The 26,589-nt window shown below is 41.5% G+C and overlaps 1 protein-coding gene across 6 annotated transcripts in view; it reads left to right on the top strand.

The window, feature by feature from the left end:
• Positions 1–13,453, top strand: part of TNRC6C (trinucleotide repeat containing adaptor 6C) — a 96,253-nt gene extending 82,800 nt beyond the window's left edge. For 4 of the 6 annotated variants that reach the window (XM_044453909.1, XM_044453905.1, XM_044453908.1 and 1 more), the window contains 5 exons: positions 367–483; positions 5,205–5,399; positions 6,907–6,977; positions 8,573–8,712; positions 10,345–13,453. In XM_044453909.1, coding sequence (XP_044309844.1) covers positions 367–483; positions 5,205–5,399; positions 6,907–6,977; positions 8,573–8,712; positions 10,345–10,705 — 884 coding nt within the window. In that variant the 3' untranslated portion in view covers positions 10,706–13,453. The remainder of the gene's footprint in view (positions 1–366; positions 484–5,204; positions 5,400–6,906; positions 6,978–8,572; positions 8,713–10,344) is intronic. The other 2 variants (XM_044453910.1, XM_044453906.1) reach the window with 1 other exon arrangement.
• The last annotated feature ends 13,136 nt before the right edge of the window (positions 13,454–26,589 follow it).

The following is a 26,589-nucleotide window of genomic DNA, read 5'->3' as shown; positions in this document are numbered from 1 at the left end:
ACAGTGCTTTTCGTTTTTGTGACACCCATTTTCCATATACACTTTTCTTCCACAATTCACATAGCCTGGAGACAGTGGCAATAAACCTCACCTCCTTGGAAGTGACCGAGTTAAGGAAAGTCAGGGTGTGTATCTTTTGCATGAGCACTACTACCTTTATCACTGTGTCATCCTTCTTTTATACCAAGTTCTACTGCATCAGATCATGCTTCCTATAACATTTCATTTTTAGACCGAAAGGCAAGGCTGGGTTAGCATCTTACCTTGCATGGTTTCTGTTTGCACATGATGGTGTTAGAATTGCATATGCTACAGTAGACACCATTCTGCCCATCTTTCTTAGTTGCTTCTTTGCTGGTTCTGCAGGGTCATCCCCAACATCATCTCAGAATGCCACGCTGCCTTCATCGAGTGCCTGGCCACTTAGTGCCTCCGGCTACAGTAGCTCTTTCAGCAGCATTGCATCCGCACCTAGCATTGCAGGTACGACCAATGGCCTCTCTGATTAGAGTCCCTCTTTGTCCACAGAGAGAGGAGGTTCTCAAAAGGAATCTGCTCTTTGTGGTAATGATGATACTACAGGTGTGCCGCATGTCTTTGCATACTTTGCTTGTTCAAAAAACCATCCTAGAAGTCTGACAGTGGTGAATATGTTATGGGGATGCCTGGAACTGAAAATGCCTGATGCTAGTATTGACTTCAAAATGAGAAACACAAGTGCTAGAGTAGATGCCGTGCTAATGTCTAGGTGCTGATTAAACTAATTTGAGTTCATGAAAATAGAATAACTTTTTGGCTTATGCACTTTCATCAACAAAAAGTTGTGGAGTAAAGAGCATTGCCTATCTGTGTATCTCATTTACTGGGAAAAGAGTTAATCAACAGTGCCAAAATCATTTCATTTGTCCGTGCCTTCCTTCCCTTTCCTACTCTGTCTACCCATTTCAACAAATGTCTTGATAAGAGCAAAAAGTGAGCAGTGCAGTCATTGTCAGCTTGCATGTGGATGAACATCCACTGCATTGTATCTGCACATGGCTAGCAATTTACCTAGATGCTGGCAGCCATCTTGTTCAGTCAAGTTGCACTGAGACATACAAGTGGGACTCCAGAGGACTCTGGAGTAAAGAAGGGAGGAGAGGGAAGAAGCAAATTCTGCTGTGTCCTTTTTCCTAGTTAGCCTCTAAACTCCCTTGGTGATGCTTTTATCATATGATACATCTTCCATATGATATGTTTTCCAAAAGCAAAGCAAAAATGCTATTGTGTTGTACATATAAATTCAGTTTCCAGACAATAAATAGCTTGCAATTTCAAGGCTAGTCTAAGCCTTTGCACCAACTGAAGCAGAAAAGACCAGCTGCAGTCCTTGCCCCCATCCTCTCTAAGTCCTTCTCAAGTGGGGACCAGGTAATAAAAGCAGCCCATGGAAACTGCCATCCTGCCTGGGAGGGGGTGCCTGAGAAGAGACCACACTGCTCCTCCCTCCTGGAAAGCCATGTCCTTGCACATATACTAGATGTGAAAAGGAGGTGAGCTTGATCCTTTTGCTTTTTGCAGAGAACATGGGAAAGCTCAGCCTCTTGTCTCCCCCCCCCCCCTTCTCTATACTTTGTACAAAACTGGGAGGAACATTTCTGTGGGGATGCTTTGTTTCCAACCGGGGGCAGAGGGTCGGACAACAAATTGAGGGAGAACTTGTACCACTCTCTTAAATTGCTCACTGGTCAGGAAAGAAGGGAGTGGCTAACAGAGCTCTTCTATTGCAGGGATGGGCATCCTGTGGCCCTGCAGTTGTTTTGGCCTATAATTCCCATCAGATCTAGCCACCAAAGCTAATAGTAAGGGTCCATGGGAATTCTGCAAAACACCTAGAGGACCACAAGTTGCCCATCCCTGATTTACTGACCAGAAGGAATGGACCTACCCCCATCTGAACTGAACATCAGATATGGTAAAGTGTTGGGGCCCCGTCCTGTCATAGAGGAAATAGATGCTGGACACGTACTCCCAGCTAAGTTGCCCTGAGGCAGGGGGCTTTACCCTTTGCTTCAGGAGAGAGCTATGTTTCTGACCAAGATCAAACTAAAAGATAATGTCTGTTAATCACTCAGAATACCATGTCTCATTGTTATATAAGATACAATTCAATTGTTGATCAGTTAAAAGTAAGGAGTTAACATCTTAGAAATCCTTCATTTGTAAGAACCATAATCAAAATGTTAATATGTTGTCATGCGACTGTTATATTTTAGTCTGCTGCTTGAAGACTGTGAGGGTATTGAGTTTCCCACTGCTGAAAATGGAAAGGAATGTGTGCTACAGACAGCAGTTGGGCAACACATAGATCTGTTGTTTTTTTTTATTGTGCTCTAAAATCTTACAATTATTATGAGCATTCGTTTTCCCCCTTTGAGACATATTTTTTACAGTTCTTAGCCCTCCTGTTGTAAACAGCATGTAATCTGCCATCATGAATGGCTACAGACTCAGGCTGCCTCTTCAATAATTCCAGTAGCAGTGAGTTTCTTGATTTAGTTAAAGCTGAAATTCAGTTAAAACCAAGCTAAGAAAACTATACAAAAAGCTCAAGTATTTTCCTTGCACTCATTCAGTTGTTGTCTTGTTTCATTATCCCACACTGTTAGCACATGTGCCAAACTTATATGCACAACTGGGTTCCTTTCATTTATTTCAGATCATTTCCCCACCCCATTGCTTTTGCAGACTGAATGGGGGAAGATGTTGGGAAGACCCAAAGCTTGACTCCATGAGCACAGGGTTGCATGCATGCACGTGATCTTGGTGGTTTTGGAAATTGTCTTTCAAGCCTACTTTGGCATCAAAGACTTTCCTCCTTTCCTGTTGGATTGCTGAACCTATTCTTAATACATCTCTTGTTAACTCCTGCAATGGAAAGAACAGTATTCCTAGTAATTTGGTATATTTTTTATTTTGTATGGGCTGTTGTTGGCAATTGACATACTGGTTAAGCCTTCAGCTTTTTAGAGTAAGCAGTGAAGTTGCATATATGTGAACTGCCCAGAGAGCTTTGGGGCAGTATAGAAATGAAATTAATAATAGTAGTAGTAATAAAACAGAAATTATCAGCACATGGGCTCTTTCTACAATTCTTTAAAAGGAGATAAAATAACCATTTGCTATCTTTCATTTCAACTGCCATGTACATCTCTTTTGTGTGACTTTTGCTTTTCTACTAATACTGTACCTTTTATGTACAATCACTGTGTGAGAATTAATAACATAGTGCCTAAAACTATTTCTAAAAGGCTGGTTTAACAATGCTGTTAATAAGCAAGTGTATAGTAATTAAGACCAGGCTTAATCAGGCTTAAGACTGATTCTGCAGTTCTTACTAGTTTTTTCCTTGAAGCTCGTCTTGCTGAAACGTTTGCATTTAGGAGAAATAATTTTCTGGCTTTCATTAAAAGTTAAATGCATGGTGGAGAAGAGCACATAAGGCAGAGGTTCATGTTAGGACCCTGCTGTGTATTTCACCTGCATGCTTACAGGACAAGCTGGCAGTGCTTACTGCTTAGTAGATGTGTTTAGGATGGCAGTCTTAGGCAATTTGTGAACCAGTTGCCTTTCTACAATATTTGAAATATTTGAAGGATGGGATATTGTGTTGTACTTTTCTTACCAATACGGTGGACATCCAAGTGCAGCTCATTTCTTTGCTTTAATCCATTTTTACTGGTTCAGCTTTAGAATGACCACTTGTCCTCAAAATTAAAATTTCATAGATCATATTAAAGATCTGGCAGTGATGTTAAAAATGAGTCAGGATTATTACAATAGCAATGGTCACGCCATGAGAGGTCCTCCTCATGGAAGCTTTTCAGATTAGTATAGGAGATCCTGCTCTTTCTGTACCATCTAGAGACATCTTATTACCAAACCTATGGTATGACTAAGAACTTCTAGCCTAGGTCTCAGAGGAGTTTGACCAGCCCCTTCCAGTTGCCAGTTGAGAAATGAATGGGTTATTTTTCTCTCCATCTTCCGTGGTGCTTGAATGAATAACTGAAAGTGTGAAGGAAGAGACTTCCTTTCATCTGTCTCCCTCTCCTCTTGCATGCTATGCTTCACCCCTATTTCCAATCCTCTTCCTACAGATGATTATTTACTTTGTATTCTAGCTTCCACTAAAAATAAAATATAAATAATTGAACAAACATATAATTGAAAAGCTAAAACTCATCAAATAAAAAACTACCAATAAGAAAGAAATAACAGCACCCACCAGATGCAATAAGAAAGAAATCACAGCATCCACCAGAAAGGGAACTGTTAGCAGATTAGTAGGCAATGGCCTGGTGTGGCCTCTCGTTGCTTCTCCATGCTGTGGGAAGAGGAGAGGAAGAGTGAAATACGGTGGCAATGGGATTTAGCAGCAGATCACTTTTGGAGCCAGGAGGCTGGTAGATCCATCGACCCTCCATCTACTGCACCACATAATGTGTCGTACACTGGGATGACCTATACAACTACAAATCTCCACCTGTGTTGCTATAGATCAGGGATTCTAACAGTATAATTTAGACCTAAAAATTGCTGGTGCTAAATACTGGAAGTTGGAGACCCTTGCTTATCTATTGGAAATCACCCAGAGATCTACCAGTAAGTTTAGATCTACTTTCTCTACTGTTCATAAAAAAAGAGCAGCTGTGTTGATAGAAGAAAAATAAAAAAAAGTAGTAAATCATGTGAACCTTGTAAATATTTGGTTTTATTTCACCATCAATATTTTATCTTTTATCTTCTATATCATGTTTTTGTCAAAACCATGAAGAACAATTCTGGTTAAATTTAAGTTTCTGGTTAAATAATACTAACATGTCAGAGAGAACTCCACTTCAATTAACAAGAGAAGCTGTATCAGTAATCATCAGTCATGTGATTTTCACTATTTGCTGTGGAATATACAGTTCTTATAAGAAATGGATTGACTCCATAAAGGAAGCACAGCCTTAAATTTAGAACAGCTGAGCAGAGCTGTCATGGATAGGACATTTTGGAGGGCTTTTGTTCATAGGGTCACCTTAAGTTGAAGACGACGGCGCATAACCACATACAGTACTTTGTACGCTGGAGTGAAGATGGGAAGAGAATGCTGCTGATCACACACTACCCTTATCTGATGTTCTAGCAAATACATTAATTGTATTTCTCTTTTGCAGGTAAATTGTCAGACATCAAGTCAACATGGTCTTCTGGCCCAATTTCTCACACACAAGCCTCTTTGTCCCATGAACTGTGGAAGGTACCCAGAAACACTACTGCTCCTACAAGACCACCTCCAGGCTTAACAAACACCAAGCCCTCATCTACCTGGGGTGCCAGCCCACTGGGTTGGACCAGCTCTTACTCCTCTGGTACTCCTGGCTCCTATTGTTTGTTTGTTTGTGAGTTTGTTTGTGAGATTGAGGCAGGCTATGGTAGCCAGTCAGGAAATTGAAGGTAAATGAGGGGTAATGCTGAGTAAATACTGAAGCATAACTTTAGAGAAAGAGAACCACTAAATGTGTGTTGTCATTTTTGTTTTTCTGCACTATGGTCCCTAACGATCCCTAAATAAGTATGGACCACCTAACAGAATCCTTTAGAAAGCAGTATCAAGTATTTGCAAGGCTGTGTAAATTAGTACTTAAAATGGCATAATGCAAGGGGAGTGTATATCCAGGGCTAAAAGCGAAAAGAATAATTTCTCCATGTCCTAACATGTTACACCCACTACGTCTAACTTCCTGGATTTACTATCAATTTATAGTAAATGTCCTAACATGTTACACCCAGTACGTCTAACTTCCTGGATTTACTATCAATTTATTATATGCAACTTGCACTTTGCATATGATACACTATTTCAAATGGATTTCTTCATCTTATTTTTAAAATTCAGCATCCCTTTCAAATAAACAATATCATATTGTTTCACCAGTAACTGTGGAACTGAGCTTCTTTCATCACCCATTTTTAAAATATACAATTATGTTTAATTTTTTATGAGCTCCTCCTGGTGGACAAGTAGCAAAGATCCTACCTTCATCTTGAGTATTAGTAACCTGCCTTTTTTGGAAGTTATGCAACTTTTGTAAATGTTGCCATATAAATATTGTAGCAATGCAGTTTCTCCTTATAAAATTAAGCAACTGATGAAAATGAAGTGCTTGCTTGTCCTTCCTGTCATCATTGTGGTACTTCTTGTTGAATTAAGACTGGCTTTCCTAAAATTTTAACAGTGGAGCAGCAAAACACAAAAAGTGAATTGACCGCGATTATATTTCTGCCTGTGCAATGCATTATACATTAGACAAGTGGCGAATGTGGGTTCAACAACTAAATACGGCCTTAAGGGAGAAAAATATCAAGCTGAAAATCCACAGTTGATTGGAAACTTCAAAGTACATGTAATGGTTGCTACTCCCATAAAAGCCATGCGTGTGGCATGTCTGGATCCCATCTGAGAAGCATGTGCTTAACTTGTTTATTTTCTGAAGTGCATCCCATGGCATTCTGCTCTCAGGACATACTTCTCACTGATTTACTCAACAAGGAATATTCAGCTAGGATATGCAGGATACCTGCAGCCTTAAGTCAGCTTATCTTAAGATCTCTTTTCTGCCCGCCCCAGACTAAAGTCCACTTCATTCCATCCATGATGGTGTTCAAGGTATCTCTTCTGTAGCACAGAACAGCAAGCAAGCAAGACAGTCTAGCAGGTGTTTGTTGAATCAGGTGGTCAAAAAAACAATTTCAGCAAGCATTCTGGGAAATCCCTGTAGCAGTTGTATTGCTTGTGCTTTGGTTGGTGCTGCATGATGCCTTTGTTCACTTGGTTGGGTTGAACTCTCCCTCATCTTCCTCCTCTTTGTGGTATAGGCTCAGCCTGGAGTACTGACAGCTCAGGAAGAACAAGTAGCTGGCTGGTTCTCCGGAACCTCACACCCCAGGTAAGCAAAACAGGTTGGCTAAATGGAACCAAGAGCTGTGGACTACCTGGGCTATCCAGGAGGGAACACCTGGTCACCTGCTTCAAGGGGCTTCTGCTGGGTGTCTGCCTGCAGCTTGCAGCATGTTTATGACCATATGCTACCACAGCCTTTGGAGCACTCCATTTTAAGCACTTGTTTGCTGGGGCAGAAAGTTGCATGATTTGACATGTTGCTTACTGTTTGCAGCAATGACAGGCAGTGCGGTGTTTAGAATTGCATTCAAGGCCTCATTCTTGAGAGCAGCTATATTGTTATTTAATCCTCATGTAAAAGAAAATGTTTTCTAACCTGTTCATTTTTGCTTGAATTCTTTTACCATAAATCACATTGCAGAGATAGCAACAAACACAAGCCGTTTTAAACACTGATCTTTTTTTAAAAAAGCTGGCAAGGAGTGGAGCCATCAACCCACTCTTGTGTAAGGGATTTCAGAGCTAGATAGGGACACTTATTCATCATGTCCAAACCACTAAGTTCACTTTTAGCTGTATGGCTAGTGGTATATGTGTTACAGAAAGTCCACACATACTGGGACATGGCCACCACACAACTCACATGCCATTGCTTTGGATACTGTATGGAAGCAGTAAGAGCAAGTGCATGAAACATGACTTCTCACATGACTTTTCCATATTATAATAGCTGCAGAGGAAAGCCACAGTTCCCTTCAATAGTGAAGTGCTGGGCCCCAGAAATGGGTGCAACTCTCCTAGGGGAGATGCATATGTTTCCTCTTCAGGTGTTAGATCTTGTACAGTTGGTGGGGGCAAAAAGGAGATACAGGTGTAGCAAGAGAATATGTGAATTTGCCCTAACTAATAAAAGATTTGCTAGTTGCACATTACACTATTACAACAAGACAAATGCTAAGTGTAGTAACGAAGTAACAAAGTCATTCAGTCCAAAAAAAGAAAAATCTAAGACAACCTGACCAGAAATAGTGTTTGAAGCCAGATCAAAGGCATTACCTTAAGACAAGTCTGATTAATTTGTCTTCAATTTAATGAGTTAATTAAACAATACAACCAATTTAAGCTTTCAGATTTAATAAAATGCCCTCAAAATTCTTAGCATAGAGACTTACAGAAACAACTTGATTGTAACAAACAGTGGGTTGTACCAATGTCTCATGCATTAAGTCTCATGCATTTTAGTACATTTGTTTTAAATAGGGCTAATATTGGATATAACCCAAGGAGAGGAAAATAGATCTTCAGAAATAATGTATCTGAGCATAGCATGCTTTTGGTAATCCTTGGATATTACAACTATGCTTTAATACCTCCTTCCTCATCCTGCCAATATTACCTGCCTTTTGACATAACACAGATAGGTAACACATTCCATCCCTTCTGCTGGCTGCATCAGCTCTGATAGAGTATGCTGGTCTCACATGAAGGTAAATCAAAATTTAATAAGCTGTTCTGTATTTTCTGAGAATAATATTTTGACTTTCTTGTTAAAAGCTTGCCCACCGTTAATGAAGGCTTAATGACAGGCACCAGGGAAGAAAAAGAATAAACCAATCTGCTTTTTTCTCCTTTTCCAATTAGATTGATGGCTCCACACTGCGTACTCTGTGCTTGCAGCATGGTCCTCTTATTACATTCCATCTGAACCTGACTCAAGGGAATGCTGTGGTCCGATATAGTTCTAAGGAAGAAGCAGCGAAGGCCCAGAAGTCCCTGCATATGTATGCAATCTGTTCAGTATTTGCTATGGTTCAAGTATGGTCAGCCTCCTGAGTTTGCTGGATCTGTCACTAATGTCTGAGAGCAGAAATAGGAGAACTGAATAATGGAAAATTAGTTATGAAATACAGAGAAGCAGGCATTAAGAAAAAGTCACCCTTATGATTTAGGGTATGCCTAGAAGAACTGTCAAATCCATAAGGTGGTAGATTCATTTCAGCCTAGGGTTTAGATTCTAGGTAGCCTAGGTAGATTCATTTCAGCCTTTTCATCTTATTCACCAGCCCAGGAAATGGCAGCTTTATTCAAAGCCTGTAAAATTAGGTTTGGTATTATACAGCTTGCATTAAAGGGGCAAGGGGAGCAGAGAGAGCGCAGACATAGCAGAAGATCATCTCCACCTTTGAGACATTTCTGTGTTATCTCATAATTTAAAGCCAGAAATTAAGAGTTATTCAACAATTGATTGAGATCTCTGATGATTTTCATTGTAACTAGTGAGATGCTGACTAGATGGGAATATAGATGCATATAGAGAGGAAACCTTAAAGATAACTAGCTAAATGGGTAAAGAAATTCCAGCCCAGCTTCCCCTCCCAGCTAATTTTGTTTCCAGTTGCTCTTTTTTGGCTCCTGCTTACTCCTTTGCTGTAGCTTTGGTTCTTCATCTCTGTCAGTGCTTCAGAAGTATGTTTTCATAAGTTGCTGTGCTTGTTGCTACCCACTTCTGTAGGCCCACACATTTAAGTTTTACATTTAAGCTTTAGTCTCACCCTAGCATGAGGGTGTATATTGGTGTAATTGTTACTGATGTCTCCCTAAAGTGGCTGAAAGCATGCTATTCCCCAACAGGGAAGGAAATTTGGAGATTCTGTTCCATGCGGAAAGGCTGCAGGTTTCTTAAACACTGCCAGTTCTGATCTCTCCTCCTCAGCTTTCACATGGTATCTCTCATGCATGCTAGCAATGCAGTTCAAGGGGAGAAAGTGGACAGATACATACCTGTACATAGAAGGAATAGTATGATACATGATTGGAATACTTTCTCAAAGATAAAACTATGTTCTCCTTTGCTAGTAGAAGTGCTGGAATGTCTAAATGTTTTAGAATTTGAACAAGTAGTCATGAGTGCAACAAAAGGCCATGGAGTAAAGATTTACATATCAGCCACTTGTGTCTTTGACATCTGAGTAGATAGACAAAAGAGAACTAACTTAGCTTTTTAGTGTATCTGGCATCTCTGCCACCTCCTCAGTTTGTTTTTCCCCTTGAATGGTCTAGGGAAAATACTCTGAAAAGAACATTCCCAACTCATGGAAGCCCATATATTGGATTCAGAATAAATCCTGCAAAATAAATGTTTGACTACATTGTGCTACATGCATCTGGAAATCCTTCTGATGCAATGAGCTTCATGATCTCATATCTAAATCTAACAGCCTGTCCATTGGGTGACAGCTGGAGAAATACATAGGTAATTCAAACAGAGGAGGTACTGGTTTGTCAGGTCTTCATAGCATGATATTGAATTTCTGCTGATTATGGAAATAGCCTTAGCCACCTCTGCACCCACTGCCAAGTATGCATCAGCGATTTCCCTTTAAGCATCCCTGTGTTTTCCCCTCTGTTTCCAGGTGTGTTTTGGGGAACACAACCATCTTGGCCGAGTTCGCTGGAGAAGAGGAAGTGAACCGTTTTTTAGCACAAGGCCAGCCACTGCCCCCCACCTCCAGTTGGCAGTCGAACACTGGAACCACCCAGACACGCTTGGGATCCACAAGTGGCTCACACGGCATGGTGCGCAACGATGCAGGCCACTGGAATACCCCCTGCCTAGGTGGGAAAGGGAGCAGCGACCTGCTCTGGGGCGGGGTCCCTCAGTACTCAAGCAGCCTTTGGGGTCCACCCAGCACCGATGATGGCAGGGTTATCGGAAGCCCAACGCCTTTGAATACTCTGCTCCCAGGTGACCTTCTCAGCGGGGAGTCCATCTAGGACACCAGAGAAACAAGTGGAAGTAACAATCATCAGCACTAAAGAAAAAATAATGGTAACCCTTTCCAGTCCAGGGCATCGCAAAGAATCCAGCTTTAATAGATCAGACTGGCAGCCCTTTTTAGTACCTCTGTCCAATATCGACTATGAAACTCTGCCGAAGTCCTTGTGAACTGTTAGTGCAACAGTATGGGCTCCCTTTGGTCAGTGTCACGTGCTAATGATAGGTTTTATGTGGGTTTTTTTCCAATGGCTTTTTAATTTTGTTTTTATGTTTGTATGGTGTTTTTAAAGACGTATAAAAGCTGCTTAGACTAGTTCTATCATGAAGGGCACTTTTCAGAATTTGGGCTGGAAAGGGTTATTTTATCAACTTTGGGAGTGGGGGAGGGATGAAGGGGGGATGTGAGAAAGCCTATTTAAAATGAGCCTGTGATAATTATGCACATTACCAGAGGCGGATCCAGTAATCAGTAGGGGGTGGCATCCGACCAGCCCATCAGCAGCAATGGGGAACAAATCTTACGCCCCTTAGCTGTACAACTTGGCTTGAGAGGTGGGCGAGGTGGAATCTCCATGTCCACTGCTCCCGTGGGTCTTGCCTATGCACATTGTTATTACACTTGTTTCATTACTTTTTGTGTCATTGTTCTTTTCTTTAATCTCCCCCCCAAAATAGTAAAACAAAATTTTGTTTTGGTTTTGTTTTGTTTTTTGGGTTTTTTTTTTTTTTGGAAAAAAAACACATATCAAACATGCAACTATACTTGAATCCAGCAGGCCAATAACAAAATGTGAACACTTTCTATTATTACACTTCCAGGTTGGCATCAGAACACAAATGAACAGGCTCTAGGAATATTTTTGTTATTGTTGTTCAGTTCTTTCTTATATGTATGCATTGGGGGAAAGATGGATCGATGTGTGAGCGTATGGACGTGTGTGTGCGCGCCAGCTGTACAACCTAACAAACAGTGTGATTTTTTTTCTTTTTTCCTTCTCAGTATATGCTTTTGATTTGCTCATTGGTCAAACATTTGTTATTAGCTTCTAACTTTGCACTGAGTGTCCACAGCCCTTCTTGTAGCTAATCCTACTTTTTTTTTAAGAAAAAAACTGATAGGAGGGGCTGGCGACAATTCATGTGTAAATGTTTACTCAAGGACTCTTACCGCATTTTAAAAACTTACAGTGTGTATCTCTGGAGAATAATATGTATATCTACCTTTAGCAGCTTTTTATTGTGGACTAATGCAAGGAAATAATTACCGGAGTATTGCACCATTTTTCCCCATTCGGAATATAAAGTAAAAAAAAAAAAAAAAAGGAAAAAACTCTTGTTGAACTGTGGCCATAAATACTTGTAAAGAGTGGATGGTTCCCTGCAAGCCGGAACAGAAACAAGCACTTGGACATGGGTTTTGACTGCTTTTGGAGGAGCCTACGGTTTCAGCTCCCACCTGTTTACAGACCTTTTTTTTCCTCCTTCAAACTTTAAAATAAAAAAAGGAATTGAAAAAAAGAAAAAAAATAGACTTCCATCATAAAGAAACCTATTTTCAGAATGAAGATATGCTACTTCAGAGCTCTGGGATTGAACAGTGTTTGTTGTTGTTGTTATTGTTGTTGTTGTTGTTTATCCTTTTCTTTGGCCATTGCTGTGTACTCTTTTTGTTGTTGTTTTTCTCTTCGTCAAGAGTGGCGAAAAATATTGTGATCACTATCTTGCACATGGTGGAAGATGTCTCAGGAAAGCCGGGTTTCCCGAGGAGCAACTCCACACCATTTCATGTATTTTTTAAACCCAACTCCTAGCACTGAAGATATTATTAAAAAACAAAATGAAAAAATGAAATAAAAAAGACAGTAAGAGAAGAAAAATACCTAATCTAATGTGTAGCAGTTACATATTTACCAAATAATGGACTCAAAAGAAATAGATGTTTGAAGAGTGCTTTATATATTAAAAAATTGCTTTATGTTTAAAAATGATCAATGTTTTTGATTGTTTTGAAAGGAAGAAAGACAATGGAATAACATACCCTTTGAGTATGTTTTTAAAAATTATATGAACATTGTTCTCCCTGCCTGCTTGGATCAGGAAACTTGTGCATTACATTTTGTTTTGTTTTGTTTTGTTAAAGATTAGCTTTTTAATGGTTTTGTCCAATTAAAAAGGGTCCTGCAAGATTGCAAATCAACAAAAGCTGGTTTTCTAGAGGATCATGAACTATGCACAGATTGGGTTCCATACTTGTGTTTTCTCAAGTTTTCGTAGTGTATTTAGCTGAATACCCTTTTCTCAGAGTGATTGCATCTCATTCTCATTACACGCACTCTACATATGTATTCTGTATATATCTTTCTCTTAACACATACACACATACACACACACACAAACATATTTATATATAAAATACATATGTGCCTATGTGCGGATTGAAATAGTCAATACAATTTTCCATGCTAAAGTTTAGTAATGAGTTGTAGAAGAACTCCCGATCATTTAAAATTGGGGATGGACATTTTTTAAAAAAACTGTTTTTGTTTTGTTTTGTTTTTTGCCTTTCATTTTGAATTCAAGATGTCTGTAACTCTGAGATGAAAAGATAAAAAAGTTTGTGGCTTTTAATGTTATTTCTCCTCATAGAATGTGATTGTTAAAAACATGCACCAGAAGTTGCTTTCAAGAGTACGAAGATTCTTTGAAACTTAATAAACTGCAGTTTTTCTTGGCTGTTACAGAAAGCATGTGTATTTTTCTTGTGTACAGAGATGACTGTTAACAGATAACCTCTGAGCTTTGATCACAGTTTTTGTGGAGGTCATTTTTAAGGCTTACCACATTCATTACATGTTAAATGTGCAACCAGCAAATAATCTTAAGCGATTAAAATTTCACCTTTTATGTGTGTATGCTTTAATTTACATTATATATAACAGTTATAGATTGTAGACTTGCTGCTTGCATTTGCCTACTTTTGCAATTTGTGTTTAATAGCTGCCCTTTTTTACATAAATATTAAGATAGGAATGGATTTTATATGCAGAGCTTACTGTTTTTTGTTAAAATTCTATGCTTCTGTTTTTGTTTTGTGTTCTGCCTTTACAATACTGTGGAAAAACTTTAATCACCACTGAAACTATAATGGAGTAGAATTAGTATTCGGGTATACTCCCTGAAAACAAATCCTATTTTAACATGATTTCAGCCCATCATTCCTTTTGCTGCAATATTATTGCACCTTTTGAACATGCAAAATTGAGATGATCAAAGCAGAAAATGGCCACAAAGCAATGTGCATCAGCATTATTTTAAGTAAACTAGCCTCTCTCCTTCTCTTCTTTTCTTCACTTTATATTGCAGTTCTTTTATGATCATTTTCTAATCCCCCTTTTAATCACAGAGTTGTTTACCTCTAATGTAATGTAATAGGCATTTTCAAAAAGAGAAAGGTTTATGAAACACTAAGGACTGGCCATGATTGTGTACAAATTCATAGATCAGTTTGCCTTAAAGTGGCTTCCTAATGTCTGTCTGTCTTCCTTTCTTCAGTCAGCAGGACTCTTGGATCCATTCCCACAGTCTTTGCCGTATTGTGAACAAGTACATCTATAAGCAGAAGTTTCAGTCATTCATTCATTCAGTTTATATCCTGCCTATTTACTGAAAAAAGAACTCAAGGTGGCTTACATCATTCTCCTCCTCCTGCTTTTCATCTTATCCCAAGAACAACAACCCTGTGAGGAAGGCTGGGCTGAGAGTCTGTGAATACCCCAGGGTCACTCAGTTAGCTCCATGACTGAGCAGGGACTAGAACTCAAATCTCCTGAGTCCTGGTCTCATGCTCTTAACCACTACATCACACTGGTTCCCACTTTAGGTCTCATAGAAGAGAGAAAAATGTAATGAAAAGATCACTGGGTTTATCAAATGGAAACCTCAAATGTTTCAACTCATATGTTTGCAATATTGGATGACTTCCTGAAGCCATTTTTTAACTTTCAGCTAACTCAGGTTGGCTGTACTTATTGACATAGTTTACATGGTGCAACCACCCTATTGTTTTGTTTTGAACTCTTGGCTACCAGGAGCTAGCAATGCTATTGATGTATGTTGTTTTGTCATGTTCATTGCAAGTGGAAGCAGCTATGCAACCCAGAGCTATTCCACTGCTGGATTTAGTGTGATGTGCAACCAAGGCGCTTGGGCTAGTTGCATGAGAGACAAGCCAGAGCTGGACCCATCCTCTCCAATCTGGCAGTGCGCATGAGTCCACTGCTGCATCCACAGCCACCCTGGCTTTTAAAACCCTGGGTTTTCTTGTGCAAACAACAGTCTCTTGACATAACACTAAAAGAGTGTCATATCTGCTTTCATTCCATGTCACTAATTGTGCAAGCAAGACTGGCATTCTTTTTGAGCATTTCTTTTGTGCACCCCGTTTCACATACTACTTTCCACAACAATAAACTTAATATAGATTGTGGAGACGGTTCTTTGTGAAGACACACATTTCTTTAGTGCAGCAGAATTTGTTTAGCATGAGGCACCTTGAGACTGAACATACAAAAGAGGAAATTTTAGCACAGGGGAGGGCAAGACTTGGACTTTATCCTGACATTTCTCCCTTGTCTCATAGGAGTTAAATCTAGAGGGCCACAAATTGTTTTTGTGGGAGGAGGAGAACATGCAAACCCCCCAGCATTTGCTGTTTTTACACATGGCCTGATGTGTATTTTCAGCTACACTCTGTGTGTGCCACTTGGTATTTTTATTAAAATCTACAGCATTTTCAATGTACTGGGATCTCTAACCATAGTATAAAAGAATCACACTAACCTATATTGAACACAATGATTTCTGAGCTGAATGTTACTTAGAATTCGAGGCACTTTTAAAACCTGGTGAGTGATCCACCATCTAGTTCCCTTTGTTCTGCCTCAGTGACTTCCTGAATCCCAAGTGCCACTGTCTCTGAACATGAGATGCATTTAGCTTTCCAAGAATTTTTCCTTTATAGCTTGCCTTTGGTGTTCTATTACTGTTTTAATATTTTATGTGTGAGGTATGTAAACATCTTAAATAAAAATAATACTTAGAAGGTAATAGAGACTGGATTTAAATAGCATGCTGTCCTTAAAAAAACTTATGCAGGATGACATGTAGCCTAGCATCACATTTAAAGGCTTTTGAATTCATGGAGAGACATAGGAAGCTGCCTTGAATCAGATGCTTGGTCTGGCTAGCTCAGTATTATCAGTACAGACCACAGAGTAATCTACACTCAAGTACTGAATGTGGGTTGTTGAGTCATGGATTGTGTTGTCTGAATTAGGGTTGGGACGAAATCATCAGAATCTGTCCCTCTATCATTTGTGGACTTCTCATGTGCAGCTTGGTCTTGGAAAGCAAACTGAGTTGAAAGGAAGTCTGTGAACACTCCAGGACAAAGATGGTGCAGAAGAGGAAAGCTGCTTGCACAGCACATGGGGCTCAATTCCTGGTGAGTGTCCCATGAATGCTGGGGCCACCCACCAGGAACTTGGACACAGAGCAGCAACAAAGGGGATCAGAGTGCAGGGAGTGGAGCCCAGGGAATCCAATGTATTCCCACTCCCAAAACAGATTTCTCACACATCCCTAGTCTGAACTCACCTGCACTAACAACCTATTAACCTGTTAACCACAAACAACCCATGGTTGTTGCATTGCAAACTGTAGGTTGTTTGCGGTTAGCAAATTACAGTTTGTTAGCATGGCTGGGCTCAGGCAACATGATAAGCCACATTTCAACAACCCATGGTTCAGTGAAAACTCAGAGTCAACCTTTAGGCAACTCCATAGTGCAGATTGTGCCAGCAGTCCTCTAGGGTATCAGGCAGTTTTTGCAGCTGTACCAGGAGACTCCAGGGATTGAAGTTAGGAGCTGCTTACAAAGCGGGAGCTTTGCCACCAAGCTATGACCTTTCTCCAAAATTAATTAGCCTTCCCAGTTCCCATCTAAGGGAAAGGAAGCTACCTTACAATGAGTCAGATCCTTGGTCCATCTAACGTGGTATTACTGATACTGGCTGGAATGGCTGACCAAGGTTTCACGTAGAAAATTTGCATGGAGATGTAAGGGGTCAAACCTAGGACCTTCTGCAAAGCATATGTTTTGCTCTTGAGCTATGGCCCGTCCTGAGCTAGCAGCCTGCATAGATCATACCAGATATCCACACACAGCAGTGTTGTCAGCATCTGAATGCTGCTCATCGAGGGTCTTGTACATGGCTTTGGAGTGCTTCAACTATACCTGCAATCTGCATAGCATTCTGCACAGCTGTTTTGCACATTGTGGGCATCTCATTTAACTGGCACTAAAGGTACTCCCAGGTGACTACTAACCAATGGTAGCTACTTGGGGCTGCAGCACAATGAGCTGTTTCAACATGTCAGAGTGGCAGCCTGTGGACTTTAGGTAACTGGAATGCTGAATGCACTTCAGAGAAGCAGGAGGCATTACTGAGCTAGACTTGCTTCAAGCCTTACCTCAAAGCCTACCACCCACACTCTGCAAAGCTTTTTAAGTAGTCAGTGTGCACCTAGCTTGTCTGAAGAAGGTTAGTAAGAGAAACAAATCCTCAAAATACATTATCTCACCAATTGTTGAAATTAATGGTCAAACAATTCAAAGGAAACCCAGATGTAATACTAGTTAATACAATGCATAACTAGATCAAATTCATCTGAGTTATGCTACTGGCTACTACTATTACACTACTACTCGTGCTACTACTAGAATTATGTTATTACTACATAATTTTTAACAGATTTAGTTAGTGCAAAGTGGTGCCTGCTACTTGCTCCATGAAGGTGGAAACACGATGTGTTGTGGTTATAGATGTTTAGCTGCAGATAGATACAGCTTGCTGGCATGCATCATTTGGGAACTATCTTACACAGTTTACCTAGCATTTGTCCAAAATAGGACTGTTGGCTTGCTGTTACTGTCCTGTACTAATACATAAATGTTGTCAGCTTCAAAGTGGTATGAAAGCGTTTTAAGGTCTGTAGGGCAAGCTTCATGTTTCCCATTAGAGGGAGAACTTGCAAATTCCTCCTTGTTTTCTAATAATCAGGAACTCTTGGACTTATCTGTGACACAAATAGCTGATGTAGAAGCAACTACACCAACCTTCCCCTTCCTGTTGTTCTCCAGATAATTAAGACTACAATTCGCAGAATACTTCAGACAGCACCAGCTTGGATGGCTGACCTACAGCAAGTGGGAGTCCAGCAAAAGCCTTCCTTTGCAAGAAGAGGTCCACTTGATTCCCTTGCCCCTAGTAAACAGTTTGCTGGACATAAGCTTCCTAATTACTTTTTATGCCTATATCAGTCAGAAAGAGAGGGGGGACTGAGTGTGTTTTATATTAAAATCATATTAATAAATGAAACGTAATTTGTATTCTGCATTCTTCCTTGAGGTTTTCTTTTCTTTTTTGCCTTCTCTCAACTCAAAGCCTGAACAAGATGGGGGTGGCTCCACCCTGTGCTGGAATAGCCTAGAATTGTCTCATGTCCTAAGTTGATTGTTAGATGCAAAACTAACCATTTTTCAGGACTTCTAGTTGCAAGGAGTGGTATAGTGGCGAATTTAGAAGTGTGTGTGTGTGTGTGTGTGTGTGTGTGTGAGGGGGTCCTTTCATGATAGTCAGAGCCACACCTCAAAGACATGACCCCATCAAAGCCACACACCCCAAGATTATGTCCCTTTGCTTGAATTTCTGTTGAGTAATTTTATTCATTCATTCATTTAAAACATTTCTATGCCGCCCCCATTGCAACAAAGCCTCGGGGCGGCTCAAAACATTTGTAATGAATACAAAATGGGGGTATCTCTTTTTGAGGTGAAACAATGGTAGCGTCTAGAAGTTATTTCTTATTATCTTATCATGAATGATTTGTTAAAATTACATTCATATCCCGCTTTGAAGCTAAAAAAATCGCAGAGTGGCTTATGTGAAATTAATAGGGCACATAAGGTAGGCTTGCTATTTTAGATAGGCTTGCTATTGAAAAACATAGCATACAAGAGGAAAGGGACAGGGAAGGAAGATGGTAAACAAGGAAACCCAGTCATTAATTACTCATACTTAGAGAAGCATAGGTAATTAAGTTCTTGCAAGAGAGCAGTCTGGATTGACAACCGCTGTTTGGTTGCTTTCAATTTTCTGTGGCCTCTGCAAACATTGACTTTGTGTGGGCATATGTGTGGGAAATCCTCCATGAATCCAAAGTCCATAGTTTAGGGGTTCCAGTTTCTTAAAATATCCAATATCCAATCTCATTGGATCAACACTGAATCATGCATAATGTAGCCTAACCAAAGTAAGGGGAACTTAGGGCTATCAGAAGTCACAGCTAATTTTTCCTATTGATTCAAGTGAATATACTCCAGTTACAATACTTCTATTGCCATAATTTCTTTCAGATAATTTTAGAGCTAAGAGTTGCTAGGAAACACCTATTTGCCTCACAGAGCTACAGTTGCCTGAATGGCTTATCAGTCAATCCTGCTTCCTCCGAAACTCTGGAAACTGTACCTCTCTGTGTGAAGACTAGATGTCCAGTAATGACACTCAGTGCCCCTGACAAACTATGGTTCCCAAGTTTTGTTGAGGAAACAGTGACTGTTTAAAGTGGAATAAAGGTGTTCTAAATGTGTGGTGTGAATGTTGAGGGGATGGGAGGTTGCTTGAGGAGCAGCAAAGGCAAACTGACCACATGTTGCTGAGGAGCAGAGGAAAACCATGAGGGAAAGTGTCACAGAAAACACGCATGCAAGCCTGGCAATCCTCTCCAGAAAGGCAGTTTCCAGGAACTGCTGATCACTGTTGAAAAAGCATCCCTGTTCTTAACCTGTTAAATTGGGGCAGCTGCCACCCACAAACCAGCACTATTAAGTCTCTGGAGAGGCAGTGGGGGAAGCACAGTGGCCCCGGCTTCAGGGATCCAGCAACTTCTCTGAGGGCCCCCTCCAAAATAAGTGGGGCTGTTCCAACCCCCCAAGGGTCCTCTCCACTATACTCTTCGTTACGAGGCTGTCATTCCATGTGCATATGTGAGACACCTTTCAACTTGGTTGGTGGTCTGAAAATACCGCATACAGATTTCCCATTTTTAGAGTTTTTGTGTTTTTTAGTGCCACATGATCGAATGTCAGGCTTGTAGCTCATCATGAAGTGCCCCACATAGTCCTATAAGTGAGGCCTAAGTGATAACATTTCTGTATAGTAGAAACATGCATCTCAACAACTGACAATTTAGTATCTCTGTATAAAATCCTTTTCTGTCTCTTCCACTTCAGCTGCCAATTTGCTTTTATGTTCTCTGTTGGATATGACTCCCTACCTCTTATGGATGTTTATCACTTTTCAACCTGTTCCCAAAAGCTAAGCTCATGGAATGTGCAATCCTGCCCCAAAACAGCACTTTTTCTCCTGTCAGAGAAACTGGATAGAGATAAATTCTAACAGCTTAGTTCATTGAGAAGCTAGAATGCTAGAATGCTCTGGAACATTCTGCACACCCACATGCCTCAGCCAATTAGTTTCATAAGTCCCACCACTACAAGCAGAACATAATGTGCAAATTTTCACTTTACATCTTTTATTCTCAGATGGGTTGGAATGAAATTGCTTGTAGCATTTGCAGCCTCATGATTGTATTAGAATATAGAAAATTAGGAGGTGAGGAGAGTCCCCCGCCTCTTTTTACTTCCCACTGAAGAATACTCAGGGCCAGCCCGAAATGTCTTGCTGCCTTAGGCAAAGGACATGATGCCTCCTCTCCCACTCCACACTCTGGCCAGCACCACCAAGCCTGTAGGCCTCAGTTGTGGGGCAGCCATGAGTTCTCTGCAGCAATACCTGCTGCCACTTTTGCCCCTCAGCACCTGCTTGCTAGCTGCCACAATGAGGTAAGAAGGCATCTGTCACCCTCCTTCTGCTCTGCCATTTCCAAAAAAGGGAATTATTTTCTCAGAAAGGCGTGAATGAGCTGAGCATTTAAAACACTGTTCATACTTAAGAAATGCAAGTATCAGTGTTGAAGTAGCTCTAATCTGTTTGCACAGAATGGCTGAGGTGCTGAGAATGCATTTAAGGAGAGTAAGGATATTGAAGCAATCTGCAATGGACTCAAATGAGGCCAAGTTTCTATATATTCCACGGATTTGCACACTAGTTTTTAAGGGGGAGCAGGGTTGGGGTAAGTTTGCATGTGTACTAATGTGTACTTGTGATGACATGCATTAGCACAGTGGGACAAAATTCTCAGATATGCCTGAAAAAAATCAAATTTTGTCAATGAGAAGATCAAACAAAACAGGCCTCACAAAGTCACAACACTTAGATGCAACCGGTTTAATAGCCTCTGGGCATCCCCACACTGAGGCTGTCCATTCATTTACAAAACTGGTTCAATAATCGCCTATTTAGTGAGCAGAGCCACATTCACACGTAGCTTAAACTTGGGGCTACTGATACAGGAGCGCTCAGCTGGGGCGTTTGAAGGCTCCCCGACTCTGTCCCCAGTGCACCAATGCGAGAAGAACAGGAGGGGCGGCAACTGCGCAGCCACTTGAGAAGCCTGGATCGAAAGACGCGTGACTGAAGGGAGGAGGTCGAGGATGGGGCCCTCACGTGGCCTGAGGGGCCTCCAAAACCCTCCAGCCCCCTTCAGTTGGCATCCAAGCTGCATGGGGGGCGGCGGCAGAGGAGTCTTGCCCCAGGTATCACGGAGCGTCCCTTGCATATTGCAAAACAGCGTGTTTTCATTTTGGTTTGCAATGTTTGTAATGGAAAATGTGCTGGGGATCGTGATCGGGCGTGACTGCCCATAACCCTCTGAGCTTGGAGGGTTCCAGCATCCAGCGGAAGGCCGGAGGAGCTTCCGCCAAGATGCTGAAACCGCCCATGTAGGCCATCCGCGTGTGTTGGTCGTGAGGAGGGGCTGAGGCAGCACCGGGACGCCTCGTGCCTCCCTGCAGCCTTGTCGCGCCCTTACTTGCTCCGCAGAAGGGAGCCCCGGGACATGCTGGCTGCGAGCGGAGGGAAGGGGTGCCAAGCTCGGAGCCCGAGCCCTGACCCCGGCGGGCTTTTCCAGGTCAGTGCAAATTTCCTCGAGGCAGCCTCTGGAGGCCACAGCGGCCCCGCTGTGCGTTTCCAGAATAGCTGTGCTAGTATGGTCTTCATACTATACTTTCAGATGTTTTCTGTTCCTCTTAAAGGTAAATTCATTCTCTCTGTGTTAAGGTTTTTCGTGCTCTAATTTTTAAACAGATTTAAGGAATGTTTTGTTCTTTGAAGTGTGTCTTTAAACAATGGCTGTTTTGCATATATGTTAGCTTTTGTTAAAAGATGGTTAGCTTTTAACAAAAGAACAATTTGGCAATATAATCTCTTGAGGTTTAAATAGTAGTATTTAAATTAAAATAATTGGAACAATTTTGTTTTAATACTGTTTAGCAAGAGATTGTATTACAACTGTTAATGTGCTCATTTTCATTTTCCGATTAGCCCTTTCTGTGTGTATTATTTAGTGCCCCCTGAGGAAGGATTTCTGAAGCTCACTGGGCTTACACATAATTTTGCTTTTTGCATTTTGCAGTTCCTCCCCCTTTGCTGACATTTGAACCTTGTACTCTCATATATCCAGAAGCATTCTTTAAAACCACTCCACATGGTTTACAAGCAAATGTTGACATTTAACTGAAAAGAGTTTCCTTCTGGGCCCAGGTCTATTTTCAAAATACATCCTGGGATACCTACCACCACCATCCTTCTGTGCTCACTTGCATCCTTCCAAATGTGTGGAAGCTTGTACCTCAGCCCTGAATAATTTCAGTTGCCCAGGTATGGAATCTAAACAGTACATATAACCAAGGCACCTTGAACCAGAAAAACCCCCAAAAAATTCACTGCTCTCCCCTCCTTTGAGGGACTCAAAGTATACCACCAAATGTTACCTAGAGCCAAATAAGAAAAAAAATGTTGGCAATCTGGCATGAGAACTAAAACTCTTTTAAAGTAGTGGAGGCAGGGGGAGGAGAGAGCACTGAATTGATACTTTAGAATAGAGAGGAGTTTCAGCTTTTCCCTTTGATGGGATAGGATCCCATCGCAAAGCACTCAGCTCCACCTCTTGCTTCCTTTGGCCCTAATGTAGTAGCTAAAAAGCTAAAATTTAGAATGGATGTAAGACCTCAGAGTATCATGATCAGAATGAAGTGAACAGATTGGCAATCACTCAGGAGTTAAACCTATACTAATATTTACTTAGCTTTACCAAGGTTAATGTGTAGCAATGTTAATTAAGCAAGAAACGTAACTATAGAGACCAAATAAACGTAGCTTGAACCCCAAATCACTGTTCAGGCCAAAAACGGTGCTGCAGTTACTGGGAGAGCAGGAACCTCTGAGCAAGAGTTCCTGCAGCTCCCTCCCTCTCTTGTGTCTGGGCTGTGCTGCTGGGTGCCACCTGTCCTTGCCAGCTGAGTGCCTCTCTCTTCCTCAGTTCTGTGGCTTCCCTTTCTCCCTGGCAGCACCTCTTCACACTGCTGCCTCCTCCTGGCCCAGCTGCTCTGCCCTTCTGGCTGTTTCCTGCTTGTTCTCTGGCTGCCTTTCCCCCACACCCCAAGTCCTCTACTTGCCCGGCCACCACACCCACCAGATGTTTCGACTCACCTGCCACGTTCTTCCCCCTTTCTTCTGTAGGGCTCCTCTTGCCACTCACCAGCAGCACTGGGAACAGGCGGTATGACCCTTCCGTGGCAGCAAATAGGCTCATTATCCGAAGAACTTGCCCTGGGGACATTTGTATGTGGGTCTCTCAATATGGAGGATGTGTGCAGAGGCTTTGTAGTGTCCTTGGAAGAAAGGGAATACCTGCTGCACCAGCTAGGGCTAGGTGATGCCATTTGGCCTGCAGATCTTCCAACAGAGCCTGCTTACTAGCAGAGTGTGAAAACGGGGCATTCTGACCCTGGCTGGTCCATGATGGAACCAGGCAATACTCCAGCACAGAAAACACAAAATCGCTGACAGAGAAGGTACACTGACCTGTAGAAGCCCTACTGTCATTCTGCAGACTTCACTAAGCCTTGGGTGGATTTTTTTTAACAGCTGGGAATGGCATCTATCCATGGAGCATGTCAGCTTTATTTATTAGTTATAGTTATATGTTATGGTAAATTCCATAAATGATTTCCAGGGGTGGGGTACCACATTAATTTATCACAACAGAAACAGGATCTTATGGTACATTAAAGCGATAGAAGTTTATGCTAGAATAAATTTGTTGATTTTTAAAGTCTTACAAAATCCTGCGTTGTTTTTTGTTAGCGTTGAACCAATGGTTTTTGTGTTTTTTGTAATGGGAGATCAAATGCTGTGTCATGAGGCTTATACATAACAGGCTAAGATCTACCCTCCTGTCTTTTAAAGCTTTTAAAGGTGCTTCCAGAGTTTGTGGAGTTTTTTTTTTCTTTGTTTTAAGGGACATTCAGACTGTTAGAACACACAAAGCTTGGCAATTGCTTAGTTGGAAACCTGTGCAAAGTTTAGGCAGAAAAAACGCTACGACTCACTGGGGCATGTTGGCATCTGTAGGCTTTTTTTCTGTCTCAGCTTATAGAGGGGTTGCACTCTAACACACCCTTTAATGACTTCTGCCTTAATGCTTGTAGCATCTGTTATTCTGATTTACCTACAACATTGCCTATTATAGGAAAAAGGCATATTTAAGCATCTGTTGGAAGCCTGGTGCATGAAAGCATTTTTCAGTTTCAGTACCATTTCATGTCATTCTGACTGACCATACATTTATTTGTTAGTATAGTATTGACATTTGCTCTGTGTGTGTGCGAGTTTCCAAAATGAGTCCCACAACCGGCATCTTGCGGACAAAACAAGAATTCTCTCATGAACAGATGTTGCATCTGTTTTCAACAATGCAATGAAACTGTATTCATGACTATGAATTTGCAGCTTCTAAGTACACATGATATTGGATGTGCCTTGATATCCTTGTGTTTAAGTAGGCACAATTTCATAAGAGCCAGTGTTCTGTTGTGGTTAAGAGTAGTGGGCTGGGACTCAGGCAATTTGGGTTCTAGTCCTGCTCAGCCATGGAACTACCTGGGTAGCCTTGGGCCAGTCAGACTCTCAGCCCAACCTTCCTCACAGGGTTGTTGCTGTTGTGAGGATAAGATTGAGAGGAGGAGAATTAGGTAAACCGCCTTGAGTTCCTTTAAGAAAGGCAAAATGTGGATAGAAATATAATAAATAAATATAAGCATTGTATATCCCCCACACACACTGCATAGATGTTTGTGACTATCTCATCCCATAATTTCCAGGAATCCTGCACTCCCCACGTCAAGGGCTTTTTACTTGTTTGCTTGCTTGTTCTCTTATTCCATTTCTTTACCACACAATAGTCAAAACTCTCTTCTTGACATCAGCACATGTCAGTGCGGGAAGAGTGTTCCTGTGGCAGAGCTGAGGGTGATGTGGGACAAGCCAAGCCTGACAGCTCGCAGAGGCGGGGAGTGAGCTGAACCGGGCTTTACATTTGCACCCAGGCATGGGTGCCCAAGCCTTACAGCTGGGCAAAGAAAGCTCACAGTTGGAAACAGGCCTCTGATTCTTTCCCAGTCACTGCTTTGAAAAAGACACGTCTTGAATTTTAAAGCTAAGCAACTCCCAGACTTGACAAGGAGTGCATGCATTTTGTATGAGGCCATCCGTAACCAAAATCAAAATGCAAAAAAAATACTGGCCTAGCGGGACATTGTGTATTTAGTGGATGGATGTCCCTGTCTGTAGTTTGAGTTGGCCCCACTGATGATGCACACGTGACCCATAGTGAGCATCGCAATACTGTGCAGGGGTGTTGCCATCCACAGCTTTGTGTTAACTGACATTTTTATGAGGCAATTCACAGACATCTGAGCTGGCCTCCTAATTACATTGGGATGAGTGACCATTTTAAATAACTCCAGCAGAGGGTGCAGTTGGCTTGTGTAAAGCCATGAACAGGGCAACTATTTCTGATGTACCTTCTCTTTCTCACCCAGTCAATGTGGTGGTGTGCTTTCCTTGGATCCTTTACAAGGGAGAAGTCAAGGGCCACTCACACCCAGGGCTGAAACCAGCCCTTCCAGCTTGAGACGGTCATGGCACTGCACTTACAACTCTTCAAGCTACTAAACACCAAGAATAGCAGGTTACCTGCTCAATGGATGTATTTCCACACGTCTCCAGTGCTCTAGGATCTTAAAGGATGTTGATAGGATCCACACCTTACAAAATACTACATTGCTGTGGGAAACAGGTGCCAAGTATTCTTTCTGGTGGCCAAGTATCCATAATTTACATCCCTTAATAATTAGGGAGCTTTTTAAACCATCAAAGGGATTTTCTGAGGGGTGTAAGAGGAAGTTCAGGGCAAGCATCAAGAGTAGGTATGGTTGGGCACATGCCAAGACCCACACCCAAGCAGGGGCCCACTCCTCTTCACCCCAGTGTCTGGCTTCTCCATCTGCCGCTAACTCTGGCCCAGACAGTGGACCAGTCACTGCTGCTGCCTGCCTGTGCATGCGTTCTCTGCCTGGCATGGAAGCAGGTAGTGACGAGGCTGCAGAAGAGGCTGAGCTGCAAGAGCAGCTAGCAATACAGGCTCCCGTATCATATGTTTTATTAGCTGTTTTGAGTTTGGTTTAAAACTTTGTATTTTGGTAAATGTCAATGGTATTTTATTGTTTTGTTTGTTTGCTTGTTTTGGCCAGAGCCTGCTCAGAGAGTTTCGATTATTGGATGGTATTACTAGTAGT

This window comes from Varanus komodoensis, unplaced genomic scaffold (assembly GCF_004798865.1).
Source record: "Varanus komodoensis strain SLA01 unplaced genomic scaffold, ASM479886v1 scaffold7_1, whole genome shotgun sequence".
Taxonomy (NCBI): domain Eukaryota; kingdom Metazoa; phylum Chordata; class Lepidosauria; order Squamata; family Varanidae; genus Varanus; species Varanus komodoensis.
The sequence above is the reverse complement of the archived record's forward strand: the minus strand, read 5'-3'. Positions and strand labels throughout refer to the sequence as shown.